Source organism: Lipomyces arxii, assembly GCF_038497795.1.
Source record: "Lipomyces arxii strain Phaff 12-163 unplaced genomic scaffold V1512scaffold_10, whole genome shotgun sequence".
NCBI classification, from domain to species: Eukaryota; Fungi; Ascomycota; class Lipomycetes; order Lipomycetales; family Lipomycetaceae; genus Lipomyces; species Lipomyces arxii.
The window spans coordinates 381304-395614 of record NW_027117709.1 but is presented as its reverse complement, the minus strand read 5'-3'; the positions used below and the strand labels follow the sequence as shown (position 1 = coordinate 395614).

Here is a 14311-nt window from a genome sequence, read left to right as displayed (position 1 = left end):
AATATTGGCGCGTATACGTCAGACGCGTTGCGCCGCTCATCTAACTCTCCCTTTCCCCTCATTGAAAGCTATCAAAGCCAAACTAATAAAGTGTCCAAATGTTTTCTAAATCTCCCAAAGCCACCGCGGCAGTCGAGCATGTCCATTTGGATGGCCCTGCCAACCAGCACTGACCTGCAGGCCATCCCAGCCGCCCGCTACGCCATGACCGTCTACCGCAGTGTCCTGCACCACCGCGGACGCCTCGCCCACTTCGACTATGAAAGCAGACACTCGTGCAACCCTCGCCTCTACCGACGAATGCGGGAGAGGTCTTTGAAAACAGAAGAGAATGGAGCCAAGCGTTCATGGTCTATTCCATAAGGGGCTGCTCCCGCCGTAAACTCTATTTCACGGCCACTGTGGCCATAAATCTAACTAGTCGCCTGGCGGAGATCCGAGGCCTAAAAAGATCTTTTGGCGTCGTGCTTTTCATCTCAAGCCTAAAGGGGCTGTGTTATTTGATGGAGTGAGTTCTCCCATCTCGTCCACCAAGGCTGCTGAAACCACTACAAAGCCTAGTAAATGCGCAATTGGTTTGAAAAGCGTCCTCGCAGAGCTGCTTCTACTCAGTAGTACATGATCTAACAAATCAGTTTCGGGAGCTTGCAAATTTTGCTGCATTTTCAAAAAAGCAAAATAAATCAAATCTAACCAGACATTCATTGTATGTTCATGGACGTACGTGAATGCCATTTTAATCACGTTTATTGGGTAACTTAGTGGTAAAGGTAGAGGTTGAGCGGATCTTACACGTTCGTACGCGTTTTGAATGAAGCCTTAAGGGGTTTTGTACCACAATAGGAGATGGTGGTTCATCGTTTTGGTGGCTAGAGTTTAATGTTTTAATTAAAGCAATGTATCGAGTATGTGGTGTAAATGCATTAAACATTCGACAAAAGCGCAATTGAAAATAGAGTTCAAATGTCACTCAGATAGCGCAGAAGTACCAACCCCTCTCAGCTAGTCTCCTGCATATATCAGTTAGATGTGCGCATATACACCACATTCGCTCCAGATGCTGCTGAGCCTCACGAATTGATGAGCCTTCTAAAAATTTTGAACTTTCTCGAGACTCCAAAACCAAAATTATTTATTTCAGCAAGAAAAATGTCATTCCCGGTCCTGCCTTTAGTCGCAGTTTCTGGTTTGAGCTTAATTGCATCATTTTCCGTTGTTGGGTCAGTCCTGATTGGTCCAGTCTCACAGTCGGATGTGGAAACTGTTAAGACCTTTCTGACCGAAAACTTTGGACTGGTCGAGTTCAGCGTAAAGGTTGAACAGGATGTCACTCTGGACAGTGTGATTTCACTGCTTGATTCTGGTGTCGATACTGTGTTTGTTGCGTCGGAACAACAAGCTGGTGCATTACTGGATGCGGGTGTGCCCGAGTCGAGAATCGTATCGTTGGCTGAATCTAATGCTTCAAAAGGTGTAAGCGTGGGATACTCAGCAGATCTGTCAGCACTCGCGAAATCACTTGATAAATCTTTACTTAAAGATGGTACTGGAAGCCGCAAGCTTTACGTCTCGGTCCCCGAATATGCCACTCTCGACCAACTCCAGTCCGTCATTGCATTACCCGCGGTCCCAGTCATTTCCGCCTCCGCGCTGACAACAGACAAGGCCACTACGTCCAAGATCTCTGTCGCGGCATTATTCACGTCGGCACTGACGACAGACCGTGCAGACGGTCTGTTTTCGACTCTGGTCGTCGACAAGACTGGCACTGCGCTAGGTCTGGTATACTCGTCCGCAGAAAGTATCGTCGAGGCCATCAGTACCGGGACTGGTGTTTACCAGTCTCGAAAGCGCGGATTATGGTTTAAGGGAGCGACTTCGGGTGCGGTTCAAAAGCTGGTCAGACTTGAGCTTGACTGTGATGGAGATTGTGTCAAGTTTGTGGTCGAGCAGGAAGGTAAAGGGTTCTGCCACCTTGACACTACAACCTGTTTCGGCAAGGCAACTGGTATCAAAGCTTTAGAACAGACACTTATTGCGCGACTCAATAGCGCGCCTGAGGGATCATATACCCGACGACTGTTCACCGACAACAAGCTGCTAACTGCGAAAATTATGGAGGAGGCCGAGGAACTGACAGAGGCCAAGACTAAGGCTGAGGTTGCGTGGGAGTTTGCAGATCTGATGTACTTCAGTCTGACCAAAGCTGTCCAGGCTGGTGTGTCACTCGTTGATATCGAGCGCAATTTGGATGTAAAAGCAAGGAAAATTACAAGACGAAAAGGCGACGCCAAACCGAAGTGGGTTGTGTCTGTGTCCGAGAAAAAAGCTGAGCCTGACAAGATGGTGGAACCAAAAAAGGAGCCGCTGTCTGATAGAATTGAGCTGACGCGAGTGCCAATCGAAGGCCTGTCCGACAAAGAGCTTTATGAGGTTTTGCGTCGACCGGCACAGAAAACTTCTAGCATCATGAGTCTCGTCAGTCCAATCATTGAGTCTGTCCGTACACGCGGCGACGCAGCACTGTTGGAACTCACTGCCAAGTTCGACAAAGCTAAACTTGATTCGCCGGTTTTGAAGGCTCCGTTCCCGGAGCATTTGATGAAGCTCGACGCCGCAACTAAGCAGGCCATTGACATTTCGATTGAGAACGTCCGCCGGTTCCACGCCGGCCAACTTGAGACAGAACCTCTTGTGGTTGAAACCATGCCAGGCATTGTATGCTCACGATTCGCGCGGCCGATTGAGAGTGTTGGACTTTACGTTCCTGGCGGTACTGCTGTCTTGCCTTCCACCGCTTTGATGCTTGGTGTCCCTGCCCGCGTAGCCGGGTGCAAGAACATCGTGCTCGCGTCTCCCCCCCGTGCGGACGGCACTTTAACTCCCGAAGTCGTGTATGTCGCACACAAGGTCGGCGCGTCAATGATTGTGCTTGCCGGCGGTGCGCAGGCCGTCGCGGCCATGGCGTATGGTACAGAGAGCGTGCCCAAGGTTAACAAGATTCTTGGACCGGGCAACCAGTTCGTTACCGCAGCCAAGATGATGGTCCAGAACGATAACTCAGCGTTGGTCAGCATCGACATGCCAGCCGGTCCGTCAGAAGTACTTGTCGTGGCGGACAAGACCGCTAATCCGGCTTTTGTTGCGTCGGATCTTCTGTCTCAAGCCGAACACGGTGTTGACTCTCAGGTCATTTTGATTGCGGTCGATCTGTCCGAGTCGGAACTGCAAGCCATCGAAGACGAGGTGCATGCACAAGCAATGAGGTTGCCTCGTGTTGACATTGTCCGCGGCGCTATTGCAAACTCAAAAACATTTTCGGTCAAGACCGTCGAGGACGCGATTGCGTTGAGTAACAAGTACGCACCTGAGCATTTGATTTTGCAAATTGAGGGTGCTTCAAAGACGGTCGACTTGGTCCAGCATGCCGGTAGTGTGTTTGTCGGCCCATGGTCGCCAGAGTCGTGTGGAGATTACTCCAGTGTAAGTGTTCTGCAGTTGTTTTATTTGCTGGTCTTTAACTGAATAGGGCACGAATCACACACTACCTACGTACGGATACGCAACCGTGTACTCTGGCGTTAACACACACAGTTTCATGAAGCACTTGACCAGCCAGGAGCTTACACCCGAGGGATTGAAGAACATTGGCCACGCCGTTGTACAGCTTGCTACGGTTGAAGGGCTTGATGCGCACGGAAACGCAGTTAGAGTGAGATTAGAGCATCTTGAACAATAGTTTTGATTTTAGACATAATGAAATAATAACGCCCTTAACTCCATTCAAAAATACTATGTAGCTCATCTAGTGATCCATGATGGAGACCAGTACTCTCTCGGTCGCGCCTGTTCATCGACCCAGACCAGTCCCGAAGCCACAAGATCGTCCAGGACCGTGACGCATCTCGCGGTTTCCCAGTTCAAGTTGTCGCGCAACATCGGGACGGAAACGTATCCGAGTGCTTGTGTAGCCTCTATCGCAACTGCCTGGTCGCGGTTGAGTTCTTGTGGTACGCTACGGATAAAATCTTTGTTTGCCAACTTCACGATACCAAACCCGTGACCCAATGGTGCAAGAGTGCCAACTGCTCTCACAATATCTTCCTGTGATGCAGGTTGTTTTCCGGCAACTGAGTTCAATCGCTTCTTCACTTCCTCAACCTCAATCAATCCACCGTTCTCATCCTTTGTTCGCCTACAAATCTCAATAATCCTAACCGCCAATTCGAAAAAAAAATCATTAACATCGTTTCCGAGCAACTGCGCCCAGAACGATCCTTTTCTATTCGCAGAAGATGACGCAAGTGGGTCAACACCAATCGCGGTACACATCTTTACAAATTCTGACCGGAAAACCGGGTCCGACCTGATCTCGTCGGCATGGCTTTGGGCAAACTTCTTGAGCGCAGACTGGAAAGTCACTAGCTGGTCCGATAACTCGGCGATGTGCGAGGTTAAAATAGTAGACCCGAGGTCAGAGTATTGCTGCTGCGTCCGCTGATGATTGTCAAACGCGGCCAAACCGACACCGCGACGAAGAGACATGATTTGATGGCTGATGCTGAAAAGGGTTGGAATTGTCACGATGGTCAACGAGGATAATGATTATATCGGAGTAGTGGTATAATTACCGTATTCGGCAATGTAGCCTCAATATATGCGGCTCGAATTCTAACAATTGAGGACTACAGGGATATCGTGAGTCCAAGTCCGTTAATTAGTTAAATCTATTGAGTTTCACTAAATGAATTGATAGCGTGTCGGATTAACTTTGATGCGTTGGTGCGGATTGATGCGGAATGATTACTGCAAACAGATATGTTTCAGCATCACGATCAGCACCGCGTCTAGTACAACCCCCTTATTTCCCCAGTAATTCTATTAGCCTAAAGTAATTGAGTGGGGGATGCCCGCGGAATCACGCACCTCTGAGCCGCTCAAACTGCCTGATTCCGGTCTCGGACCTTTAAAATCGCCGTCGCTCGCACTCTGACCTTCTTATTCATCTTTCTTATCTAATCATCATCATTACAGAGAATATGACAATTTCTACTTCTCCAAATCCTTCGTTCGTGCTTCAGAAAGTTAACGAAGTTTCGTTTGAAGACAGACCAATCCCAAAGCTCTCGAGTCCAAAGGATGTCCGGATCGAAATCAAGCAGACAGGAATTTGTGGCTCAGATGTTCATTACTACACTCATGGTGCAATTGGTTCGTTCATTGTGAAGGCACCGATGGTTCTTGGTCATGAATCGGCTGGTATCGTCGCTGAGGTTGGATCTGCGGTTACATCGCTTAAGGTCGGTGATCGGGTCGCGCTCGAGCCGGGTATTCCGTGCAGATACTGCGACCATTGCAAGGCTGGAAGCTACAATTTATGCGCTGACATGAAGTTTGCCGCTACTCCGCCTTACGATGGTACTCTTTGCAGATTCTACGTTTTGCCCGAAGACTTCTGTGTTAAGCTACCTGTTAATGTTTCTCTCGAGGAAGGTGCACTTGTTGAGCCTCTGTCTGTCGGTGTCCACGTTACCAAGCTTGCAAAGGTCACTCCTGGCTCATCTGTTATCGTGTTTGGTGCTGGTCCCGTCGGCCTTCTGTGCTGTGCCGTCGCAAAGGCGTTCGGAGCTACTACAATCACTGCGGTTGACCTTGTGCAGGCCAGACTCGACCTGGCAAAGGAAGTCGCTGCGACCCATTCGTATGTCCCGGTCAAGGGCGACAGTGCCGCAGAATCTGCTGCAAAGATCGTCAAGATGCTTGGCGGAAAGGCACCACAGTTCGCAATTGAGGCGTCCGGTGCCGGTGCTTCAGTTAACACTGCTATCCAAGTTTTGGCTCAGGGCGGATCATACGTCCAGGCCGGTATGGGTGCACCGGAAATCTCGTTCCCAATCACCGAGTTCACAGTCAAGGAGCTGACCGCGCGTGGCAGTTTCCGGTACGGACCTGGTGACTACCAGCTTGCTGTCGAGCTTGTCGCTAGCGGCAAAGTCGATGTCAAGAAGCTCATCACACATAGAGTCAAATTTGACGAGGCAGAGGAGGCATTTAAGCTTGTGATGAAGGGCCAGGGCGTCAAGATTCTGATTGAGGGACCTGCGCCTGCCGCGTAAACGGAGTCAAAAGTTGATTTGTTTGTGTTGGCGTATGCGTAGTTTTTATTCTGTATCATAGACAATATAATGGCTGTACAAACGTATTTTCTGTAATAATCACGTTTCCGTGCGTTCTGGGGAAGATGAATTACGCCGCACGGCTCCGAAGTGGATCTCGGTAGCTTCCGATACTGGTTCTCCTGCGGACCGAAGCGTCTTGTTTTTAGTTCATTGTGTAACTACAACGTATGAAAAAGTACGCGAAACGTAGCACAGTGTAATGCTGCCGTCATTGTGTTTTAGGATTCTACTATAAAGCAATAACAATGGATACCTCGGTCTCGCCAGCTCTGTCACAGCCTTCGCGAACACATTCGCAGTCGTCGCGGCAGAAGCACCAGAAAGGTTATGTTGGGTTTATTGCTGGCATGGGTTCTGGTTTTACTAAGATTCTTGTCGGGCATCCGTAGGTCGTTTTAATAGTTAAATCGTGCTTAATTGACCAATGGTATAGACTAGACACGTTGAAGGTGCGGTTACAGACTTCGTCAAAAGAGCAGTTTAAAGGGCCAATTGACTGTCTGGTGAAAACTTTTCGAAACGAAGGTCCATTGGCGTTGTATAAAGGTGCCACCGCGCCATTGATAGGCTGGATTGCCGTAGACTCAGTGTACGTGTCCGTTTCGTGCATGACTACAAGGTGTTAATATTTCATTAGACAGCTTGGGTCGCAGCAGTTATACAGAAAAGCGATTCACCAGCATTTTTACTCTTCAGAACAGACGTTGCCTACTCTGGGTGTTGCCTTTGCCGGGCTTTTTGGCGGTTTGAGCGTTACTACGATTACAGCTCCTGTTGAACATATAAAGGTTTGTATCTCTGCGACACAATGAGTGGGCTGACGGGAATGAAGGCTAGATTACAAGTCCAATACAACGCTTCTACAAAACTCTATACCGGAACCATTGACTGTGGTATTAAACTGGTAAGTTTACATTTACAACATGACACACGTTACTAAACGGCCAGTACAAACAAGCAGGCTTATTCAACGGCATCTACCACGGTTTCTTTAGCTCCCTTCTTTTCCGGACCCGGTTTTTCTTTTACTGGGCGTACTACGATGTCATGACCAAATATGCCAAAGGAAATACTACCCTCTCGACTGCCGCCATCAGTTTCTGGGCCGGCGGGTTCAGCGCCCAAGCCGCTTGGCTATTCGGGCTCCCGTTCGACGTGGTCAAGCAAGTCATCATGACTGACAGCATTGCAAACCCGCAGCACAAGACATACATGGCCGCAGTCAGGTTTGTGTATAACAAACGCGGGCTCTCGGGATTTTATAGAGGATTGGTGCCGTCGATGATGCGTGCGTTTCCGGCAAATGCGGCGTCACTCACGGTGTTTGAAGCGGTAATGCGGTATATGTAGTAAAAGTAGTGTAATGAATTGGTTGGAACAAAGACGATTTTAAGCACGCGAATTTTAGGTGACAACATTGCAATGTGAATGAAAGAGAATAAATGTCTGATTTTGCCATTTGTTTAATTCGGAGCATATCATGCTCTTAGAGGCATCTCAAGTGTTAAGTACTTTGGTCGGGCCAACATGCGTATCGACAAGGATGAGCTCAAGACAAACTACCGCAAATCATTTGCATCGTGGGAGAGTACTGGTTCGAATGCTTGTCAACACTATCAACTGTTTTCGAGTCTCCAGAGCGTGCAATAGTCGCCTTCATGTTAGAAGTCGCAGTAACAACGTTATCAAGGCTAGAATTATGTTTAAGGTTGTGTATATTAACAGTAAACTATACAGTCAGTATTTGCTAAACCAGAAACGAAGCACAGAACTAGCAGAGCAAAATTAAACAACAGCCACCACCACAGTACTCTCCTCTTCATCTACATACGACAAAGGATAGGTCTCAAAACATAACCACAGTCGGGCCTTCCTGTCCAATCAAAATCGTTTCATAATGGTTGACCTCAAACATTTGTACTTAACGACATAGTAGAAACTCCATAGAGAAGTCCACTTCTCGGCTTTAAACGCCGCAAAACATTCATTGCATTACATTTAAAGCTGTGACAGCCTGTCTGCTCATCTCAATAGCTTGATCTATGTTTGGCTTCGTAAAATCCACTGTACCCAGGGTACTCGGATTGCGTTCTCTCCTGTGCCTCATAGAGTGACGGTTCATCGTATGTCCCATCACTTGGATGACTTTCCGTGTTGTATTGAGAGTCATCAAATCCAAAAAATGTTTTTGCGTGTGCGGGCCGAGGAGCAGTGGGTTGCCCAGGAATGTCAAATTCCGAGTCTTAAAATCCTTAAAAAGGTCTTGGATTTGCCGGCCCCGGCGGCAATTAAACGATGACTCATTATATGACCAAAAGCTGTGCTGGGCGAAACGTCTCATGTCGTTAGGAGTCAAAGAGCCCAAAGCATGGCTCCGCGTGCGCGGGCTGAAGAGCACAAGGTGGCCATGGTGGTTTAAGAATGTCAAATTCTTCGTACGGCTTCGCGTGTGATTGCCGCTGAGCAGGAGGCAGCTGAGGAATATCGCATTCCGAGTTTGAATATTCTTTAAATGACTCTAGATTTGCCGGTCTATGGCGGTTAAAACATGCTTGCTCGTCATACGATCCCGTGTCAGATTGCGTTTTAAATAACTGACTTCAACTTCAAGATCAAGACGTTCTTGAGGAAAGTGAAGAGGGAGCTGGAGTATGTGGTTCCTCAAATTAAATTTAATTAACAGCAACGCTTTGGAACTGGCAGAAGTCATCTGTCCTTTCCACAAGCCCTTGCGGTAGTTCATCGTCCTTAACTTCCCCAAATCCACCTGCCAAAACACTGACTAGTCCCAAAACTGAGACCAAACAGTACTGTCCTTGGTGTAGACACGGCGCAACGACTGTTTGTCAGTACGTATTAAAGTCTTAGTTGTATCACTTACCTCTTTAAACAATCTCTTGGAACTCACAGAAGCTGAAATGGATGCTAGCTATAACTTCATGAAACTATAGTCTATCACTTACTGGCTCTTCCTACCAAATGGAATTGAGGTTTGCGATCTTCATATTCTAACTCTTGTTAACCAAGTTCCACTAAATAAATGTTCAAACATACCCTTCGGGTAAAAAAGTCACAGAGAGTAGTTTTGAAAGCTTGTGGGTTGAAGAAAGACATTGCTCGGACTAATCTGTATTGAGTTAGGAGAAGAGAAAGTGGGGGACTCTTAAATAGTCTGTCATTGTAGTCGTCACACGCTTCGCATTTCTCCGAATTTAACAATTATCAATAGGACTGGGAGTCCATTGAATTCGTCATTCCAAATTGGTCTGGCTGGCACTTTCTATACTCTTGAATACAAGAATCGAAAAAATTGAGCCTCGTGTAACACGGCACTTGTCTTTTCCCGGACTTTGTGCGTAGTGAATCTTCTGAAAAAAAAAAGTGATTTGGTAAGTAATGATGCACTCACGGCTTAAATCAGTATAGTGATTATTTGAACGCAATGACGTATAGCTTGACTGTATGTAAGATAAGGCTCGATGACCAGCAAGCAATAACTCATACTGTAAGTCCTTAGTCTTCAGGACATTTAGATACTGCTGCTTTGCTTTCGCTTATATATAAAATTTAATTTAGTGATTTGCAATTTGATTGCAGGCTCCAAAGCTAAAAAAAAAATTGATGTTATTTTGTAAACCTGTTGTTTAAGTTGTTACTCTAAAATGAACATTAGTTCTCGGTATTCATAAATTGTAAGTAGAAACGTGGTATTCTTGCAGCATTTGCCTCTAAAATGCTATTTGTAATTACTACCACTAAGCTGAAAATATTACAAGCACATTTTGCAACAACTTTAGCAAGCCAATCTAATTTATTGCGGTCGTGGAGTATAAATATTTACGTCTGACCGGGATGAGCATTCAGATTCAGGGGGATTCAGGGGTAGCGCTCGGAACTTTGTCTCGTCTGTAATTTATCTGATCCGTTAAGTTGTTAATAACTTTCGTCTGTAATTAAGAACATGAGAGGATCTCCGTTACTACATACTGTAGTCAAACCGAGAAGCGCCATTTTCTTCCCTGGTAGGTGTAGTATTTTTTTTGTAAAGCGGATGTCGTCGTATCTAACAATTTTAGGACAGGGTATTGAATACCCTGGGATGTTGTCTGGTCTGTTAAAGTCGCACCCATCGCTTACAAATGACGGGCTTGAGACATTGTATAAAGCATTAAAGAGTGACGAAGTTCCAGACGCATTTAATCAAATTTCCGGACTATTGACTACTGAAAATCCTACACCGCAGGATGAGAAACTAATTCATAGGACCTCAATTTCACAACCGGCAATCATGTTATCGTCCATCATCACACTGCAACTTGCAAATAAATGGGCAGAAATGTCAGTTGAACTTAAAGATGAAAGGCCGCGGATAATCCAAGAGACCTTAAGTGACTGCACATTCATGTTTGGTCATTCTCTCGGACAAGTAATTGCGTATGTCAGTGCCGGCGTGATTTCGCTGCTAGAAGGGTTGAAAATCGTGCGCGAACGCGGACTAGCGATGGAAAGCGCGGCTAATGATACTCTTGCATTGATGAACGCTGAAAGCGCTTCACAGTTTGGCATGATTTCCGTGCCTATTGTAGGCGAGACGGTGGCACAGTTCGTGGACAAATTTACAGAGAAGGCAAAACAACTAAAAGATAATAATGCGATTGATAAGTCTAGCATTTTAGATGTTGCTTTGATGAATTCTCCAAAACAAGTGGTAGTCAGTGGACATGTCGCTGCATTAGAGACGGTTCTCGAAGAAATGAAACGACGAAGAACGACGAAACTACCTGTACGTATTCCGTTTCATTCAAGTTTGCTTCGCTCGACCGAGCAACGAATGCGAAATGTTGTTTCTAATGCTGGCATTGAGTACAACTGGCCTCCACGAAAGAACATCAAGATAATAGAAAACTACTCTCTCAATTCTATTGAATCAGTTGACGGTTTGAAAGACAGCATTGTCAAAGGATGCTGGGAACCAGTCAATTGGGTTGGTGCGGTCGATTACTTGAACGAGAAAGAGAATGTGTCTACATGGATAGGTATTGGAGCGGGCAGCTCAGTCAGTGCCGGGCTGGTTGAAGCTACGCTCGGCAAGAGAAAGGGTACAGTCATATCGATAGACCCACTCAAATCTACAGAAGGCTGGCGAGTAATCACCCGATAGCAAAAAGTAAAACATTAATCGTGTACATAAAAATGATTCCAAAATCCTTAATTTCCAATTCTAATACCCAGTCTAATACTACTTTTGTTTTTTGTCATCACTCACAAATGCACCATCCTCGTCACCGTTCTCATCATCGCGCACCGTTCGAGCTTCGGAAAAGTCCTTAGCAAACGTGACTGGCTCTTTGTCACCGTTTTTAACACCACGCTTGACTCGACTCCATAACGACACTTTGTCGTCCAGCACGAAATCGTAAATGACCTTAGTCCAGCTTTCGTGATAGGGAAGGGGGTCGTAAAACTCGTGCGCGATTTGGGTCAAGTATGGAAGACGAGTCCAAGGGATGAACGGAAAATCGTGGTGTTCGTTATGTAAACCGACATTGTATGTGAAAAAGTTTAAGATGCCGTAGTAACTGTAAGTCTCAGGTGGGGGAATGCCGTTGTTCGATTTGACATCGGTAGGATGCAAAACATACTAGATTATTAGCAATATTCGCAGTTTCATGTAGAGTAGTCATACGTGCTCAGCAATAAAGTGCCCTGCGCACGGATGCAGACTACCGGCCAAAAAGCTGCTGACGATGAAATACATCAATGTCTTGATGCCCCAGAACCGGACCATGATGAAATCAACGACAAGCTGAAAGATTAGATTCATCAGATGAATTGATGTAAAAGGTAAGCGCATAATACACATTGGCCGAACAGCGTAGAAAAAAATCTGAAACGTGGCAAAGAAAGCCTTGCCTGCGACGTTTTTCAGAACAAGGGCTTCAAGTGCTGTTGGCAAGTCAGTGTCCAATGTGGCATCTCCGAGATGCTTGTGATGAATCAAGTGATATGGCTGTCTATAGTCAGCACATACAAGTCTTTAGCAAAACACTAGACTCACTCTAAAGCTGGCACCATATGGAATACCAATTGGTAAGTTTGCAAAGATGGCAAAAAGTCGGTTGTGAGCTGGTTTTTTGAATCCGAGATTATGGCTTAACTCGTGAATACAAAGAAACACATTCTGATTAGCAGTGGCACCAATAACATATGCTGTTAAAAGGAACTTGAGTGAAAGAACCGGAGTGTTGCGCAATAGGTATGCCATTGTGAACTGTAGTAAGACAACGCCAGTAATGACGTACTTTGTAAGAGGTTCATGACCGCAAAGCTTTGTAACCTAGTCCTGTGTTAATACGGTGTGTTTTTAAATGCAAAGCATGCCGTACTTCGGGATGTGCTTTCAAGATTTGCATTCGTCTAGTTCTATGTGGTTCTTCTTGGTACGTCCAATAGAATTCCTTCTGCTTTGACAGTTCATCCTCATACTCTGGCTCATTTTGCAACGCTACTGAAGCAGTTAATGAAGTGACTGACGATGCAGGACTCCCAAGTGATGGCGAAGCTGAATCTGAACTTGATACCGAGTCTGTTTCGTCTTCTGTTGATTCTGTAGGAGCATTGACACTGCTAGGCTTGATAGGCAAACAAAACGACCTAGTTTTGTACGATGCATAAATATCTTGTGCAGTCACTGTACGAGTCGCCATAATTTAAACGGCTTGTGAAATGTATGTCGGGGGATTAATATATGAACTGTTCTGTACTCCTAGCACGGTTTTCTTTCCCAAAAAGCAATTTGAACACAGTTGAAGTATTTAATATCTATGTAGTTTAAAAAAGTAAACATCAATTGCTGCTCTACTCTTAACAAGTCATACTGCGTTTCTTAAGTGATATGATTCTAGATGCCTGTGCTTAACCTGCGCAATGCCTCCTGAATTGGCGCGTCTGCTGCCTACATCTCACTCTAACATGTCCCACTAAAACCATCATTTACTCAATCTCACTCTGATTGATACAAGTATGACATTTATGACATTTCCCTTATTCAATGGTTTGCAAAAAAACAAAAACTTGACCTCCTTATTCCAATTCCGCATGTGTAAAGTACTTAAATACTTATACATTAAACCGACCTACCGCTCTGCTGCCAGCTGATCGCCCCCGAGCTGATGCAAAGTTGGCATTCGATGGCGGGCCGCCTCCTGTGACTGGTGTAGATCCATCATATGAAGTCAGACCGGGGAGATTTCCAATATAAGGCATTAATCTTTATAAGATCCACATCAGCAATTGAACAAAAAAAGCAAGAAAAGTAGCGATAAAACAGCAATAACAAGAAGCACAAAAAAAAGAAACAAAGCATTCCAAAGACGATAAAGTCTTGCAGCACACATTGATTAGTGAGATAAACAAATCGTTGATCCGCCCACCAACGAGCATCAACAAGATTTTGATGAACAACCCGAGCGCAAAAAATAAAACCAATTAAAACCAATAAAAACCAATAAAACTCCAACAAAAAAAATCAAATCACAAAACAAAATTATAGTCCTAACCTAGTAAATTTCTCTTCGTCGCCCTCGGCTTCTTCTAACGCGTCTTGCTGTGATATACGTCTCAACACGTCTCGCTTTGACGGTTCTTGTAATTCACCGGCTAGTAGTAGTTCGTCCAAAATGTAGTACGCTTTCTGGAAGTTGAAGATGATGTCAAGCTCGCAGACCTAGATTGAAGGTTAGTAGAATACCTTTGTGTACAATGTGATAGAGGTGTACATTGCCATAGTACCGGTCCATCTGCTCAACATAACGATGAATGATCTCTAATGTGATAAGCTCATTATCTGTAGAATCGATTCCAGCAATGAAAAACAGTGAAGCGTATCGTCTGTACACGACTTTGCTTTCTAGATAAACACACTGTCAGCAACAGTCCCCGTCCAACTTCAATAATACATAAGAATACCTTTATATTCAAGAAAATTGCACATCTTTGTCCGTCGAGCAAGAACCAAAGTCGACACATCTTTCACGATCTTACTCTTCTCCTTAAGAGATAAGGTCAAGAACCACTTTGCAAGACGTACTTTACCTTGTCGCGATAACAAGATAATATATTGAACTGCCATT

The 14311-nt window shown here is 45.4% G+C and overlaps 7 protein-coding genes across 7 annotated transcripts; 4 read left to right on the top strand and 3 right to left on the bottom strand.

Annotated features, from left to right (window-relative positions):
* The first annotated feature begins 1071 nt into the window (after window positions 1-1071).
* On the top strand, window positions 1072-3782 carry V1512DRAFT_264345 (histidinol dehydrogenase-domain-containing protein). The gene is made up of 2 exons (XM_066916677.1): window positions 1072-3483; window positions 3530-3782. The coding sequence occupies exons 1-2, from the start codon at window positions 1081-1083 to the stop codon at window positions 3737-3739; spliced, it is 2613 nt and encodes an 870-aa protein (XP_066771037.1). The 5' UTR covers window positions 1072-1080; the 3' UTR covers window positions 3740-3782.
* On the bottom strand, window positions 3725-4794 carry V1512DRAFT_264343 (EAP30/Vps36 family-domain-containing protein). Its single transcript, XM_066916676.1, has one exon. The coding sequence runs from the start codon at window positions 4543-4545 to the stop codon at window positions 3802-3804; it is 744 nt and encodes a 247-aa protein (XP_066771036.1). The 5' UTR covers window positions 4546-4794; the 3' UTR covers window positions 3725-3801.
* An 11-nt stretch (window positions 4795-4805) lies between these two features.
* On the top strand, window positions 4806-6202 carry V1512DRAFT_264342 (chaperonin 10-like protein). The gene has a single exon (XM_066916675.1). It carries the CDS (start codon window positions 5040-5042, stop codon window positions 6114-6116), a length of 1077 nt encoding a protein of 358 aa, XP_066771035.1. The 5' UTR covers window positions 4806-5039; the 3' UTR covers window positions 6117-6202.
* Window positions 6203-6288: 86 nt separating this feature from the next.
* On the top strand, window positions 6289-7875 carry V1512DRAFT_28576 (mitochondrial carrier domain-containing protein). Its single transcript, XM_066918064.1, has 5 exons — window positions 6289-6564; window positions 6613-6768; window positions 6817-6967; window positions 7012-7083; window positions 7128-7875. The coding sequence occupies exons 1-5, from the start codon at window positions 6425-6427 to the stop codon at window positions 7527-7529; spliced, it is 921 nt and encodes a 306-aa protein (XP_066771034.1). The 5' UTR covers window positions 6289-6424; the 3' UTR covers window positions 7530-7875.
* Window positions 7876-10117: 2242 nt separating this feature from the next.
* Window positions 10118-11437, top strand: V1512DRAFT_226812 (acyl transferase/acyl hydrolase/lysophospholipase). Its single transcript, XM_066913858.1, has 2 exons — window positions 10118-10201; window positions 10256-11437. The coding sequence occupies exons 1-2, from the start codon at window positions 10141-10143 to the stop codon at window positions 11338-11340; spliced, it is 1146 nt and encodes a 381-aa protein (XP_066771033.1). The 5' UTR covers window positions 10118-10140; the 3' UTR covers window positions 11341-11437.
* On the bottom strand, window positions 11338-13079 carry V1512DRAFT_264334 (fatty acid desaturase-domain-containing protein). The gene is made up of 4 exons (XM_066916674.1): window positions 12566-13079; window positions 12238-12516; window positions 11866-12189; window positions 11338-11820 (listed from the first exon to the last, which is right to left on the bottom strand). Exons 1-4 carry the CDS (start codon window positions 12884-12886, stop codon window positions 11419-11421), a joined length of 1326 nt encoding a protein of 441 aa, XP_066771032.1. The 5' UTR covers window positions 12887-13079; the 3' UTR covers window positions 11338-11418.
* Window positions 13080-13725: 646 nt separating this feature from the next.
* Window positions 13726-14310, bottom strand: V1512DRAFT_248397 (AP complex, mu/sigma subunit; the record flags this gene model as incomplete). The annotated part of the gene is made up of 3 exons (XM_066914548.1): window positions 13726-13905; window positions 13958-14088; window positions 14148-14310. 3 exons carry the CDS (start codon window positions 14308-14310, stop codon window positions 13726-13728), a joined length of 474 nt encoding a protein of 157 aa, XP_066771031.1.
* Window position 14311: the final 1 nt, after the last annotated feature.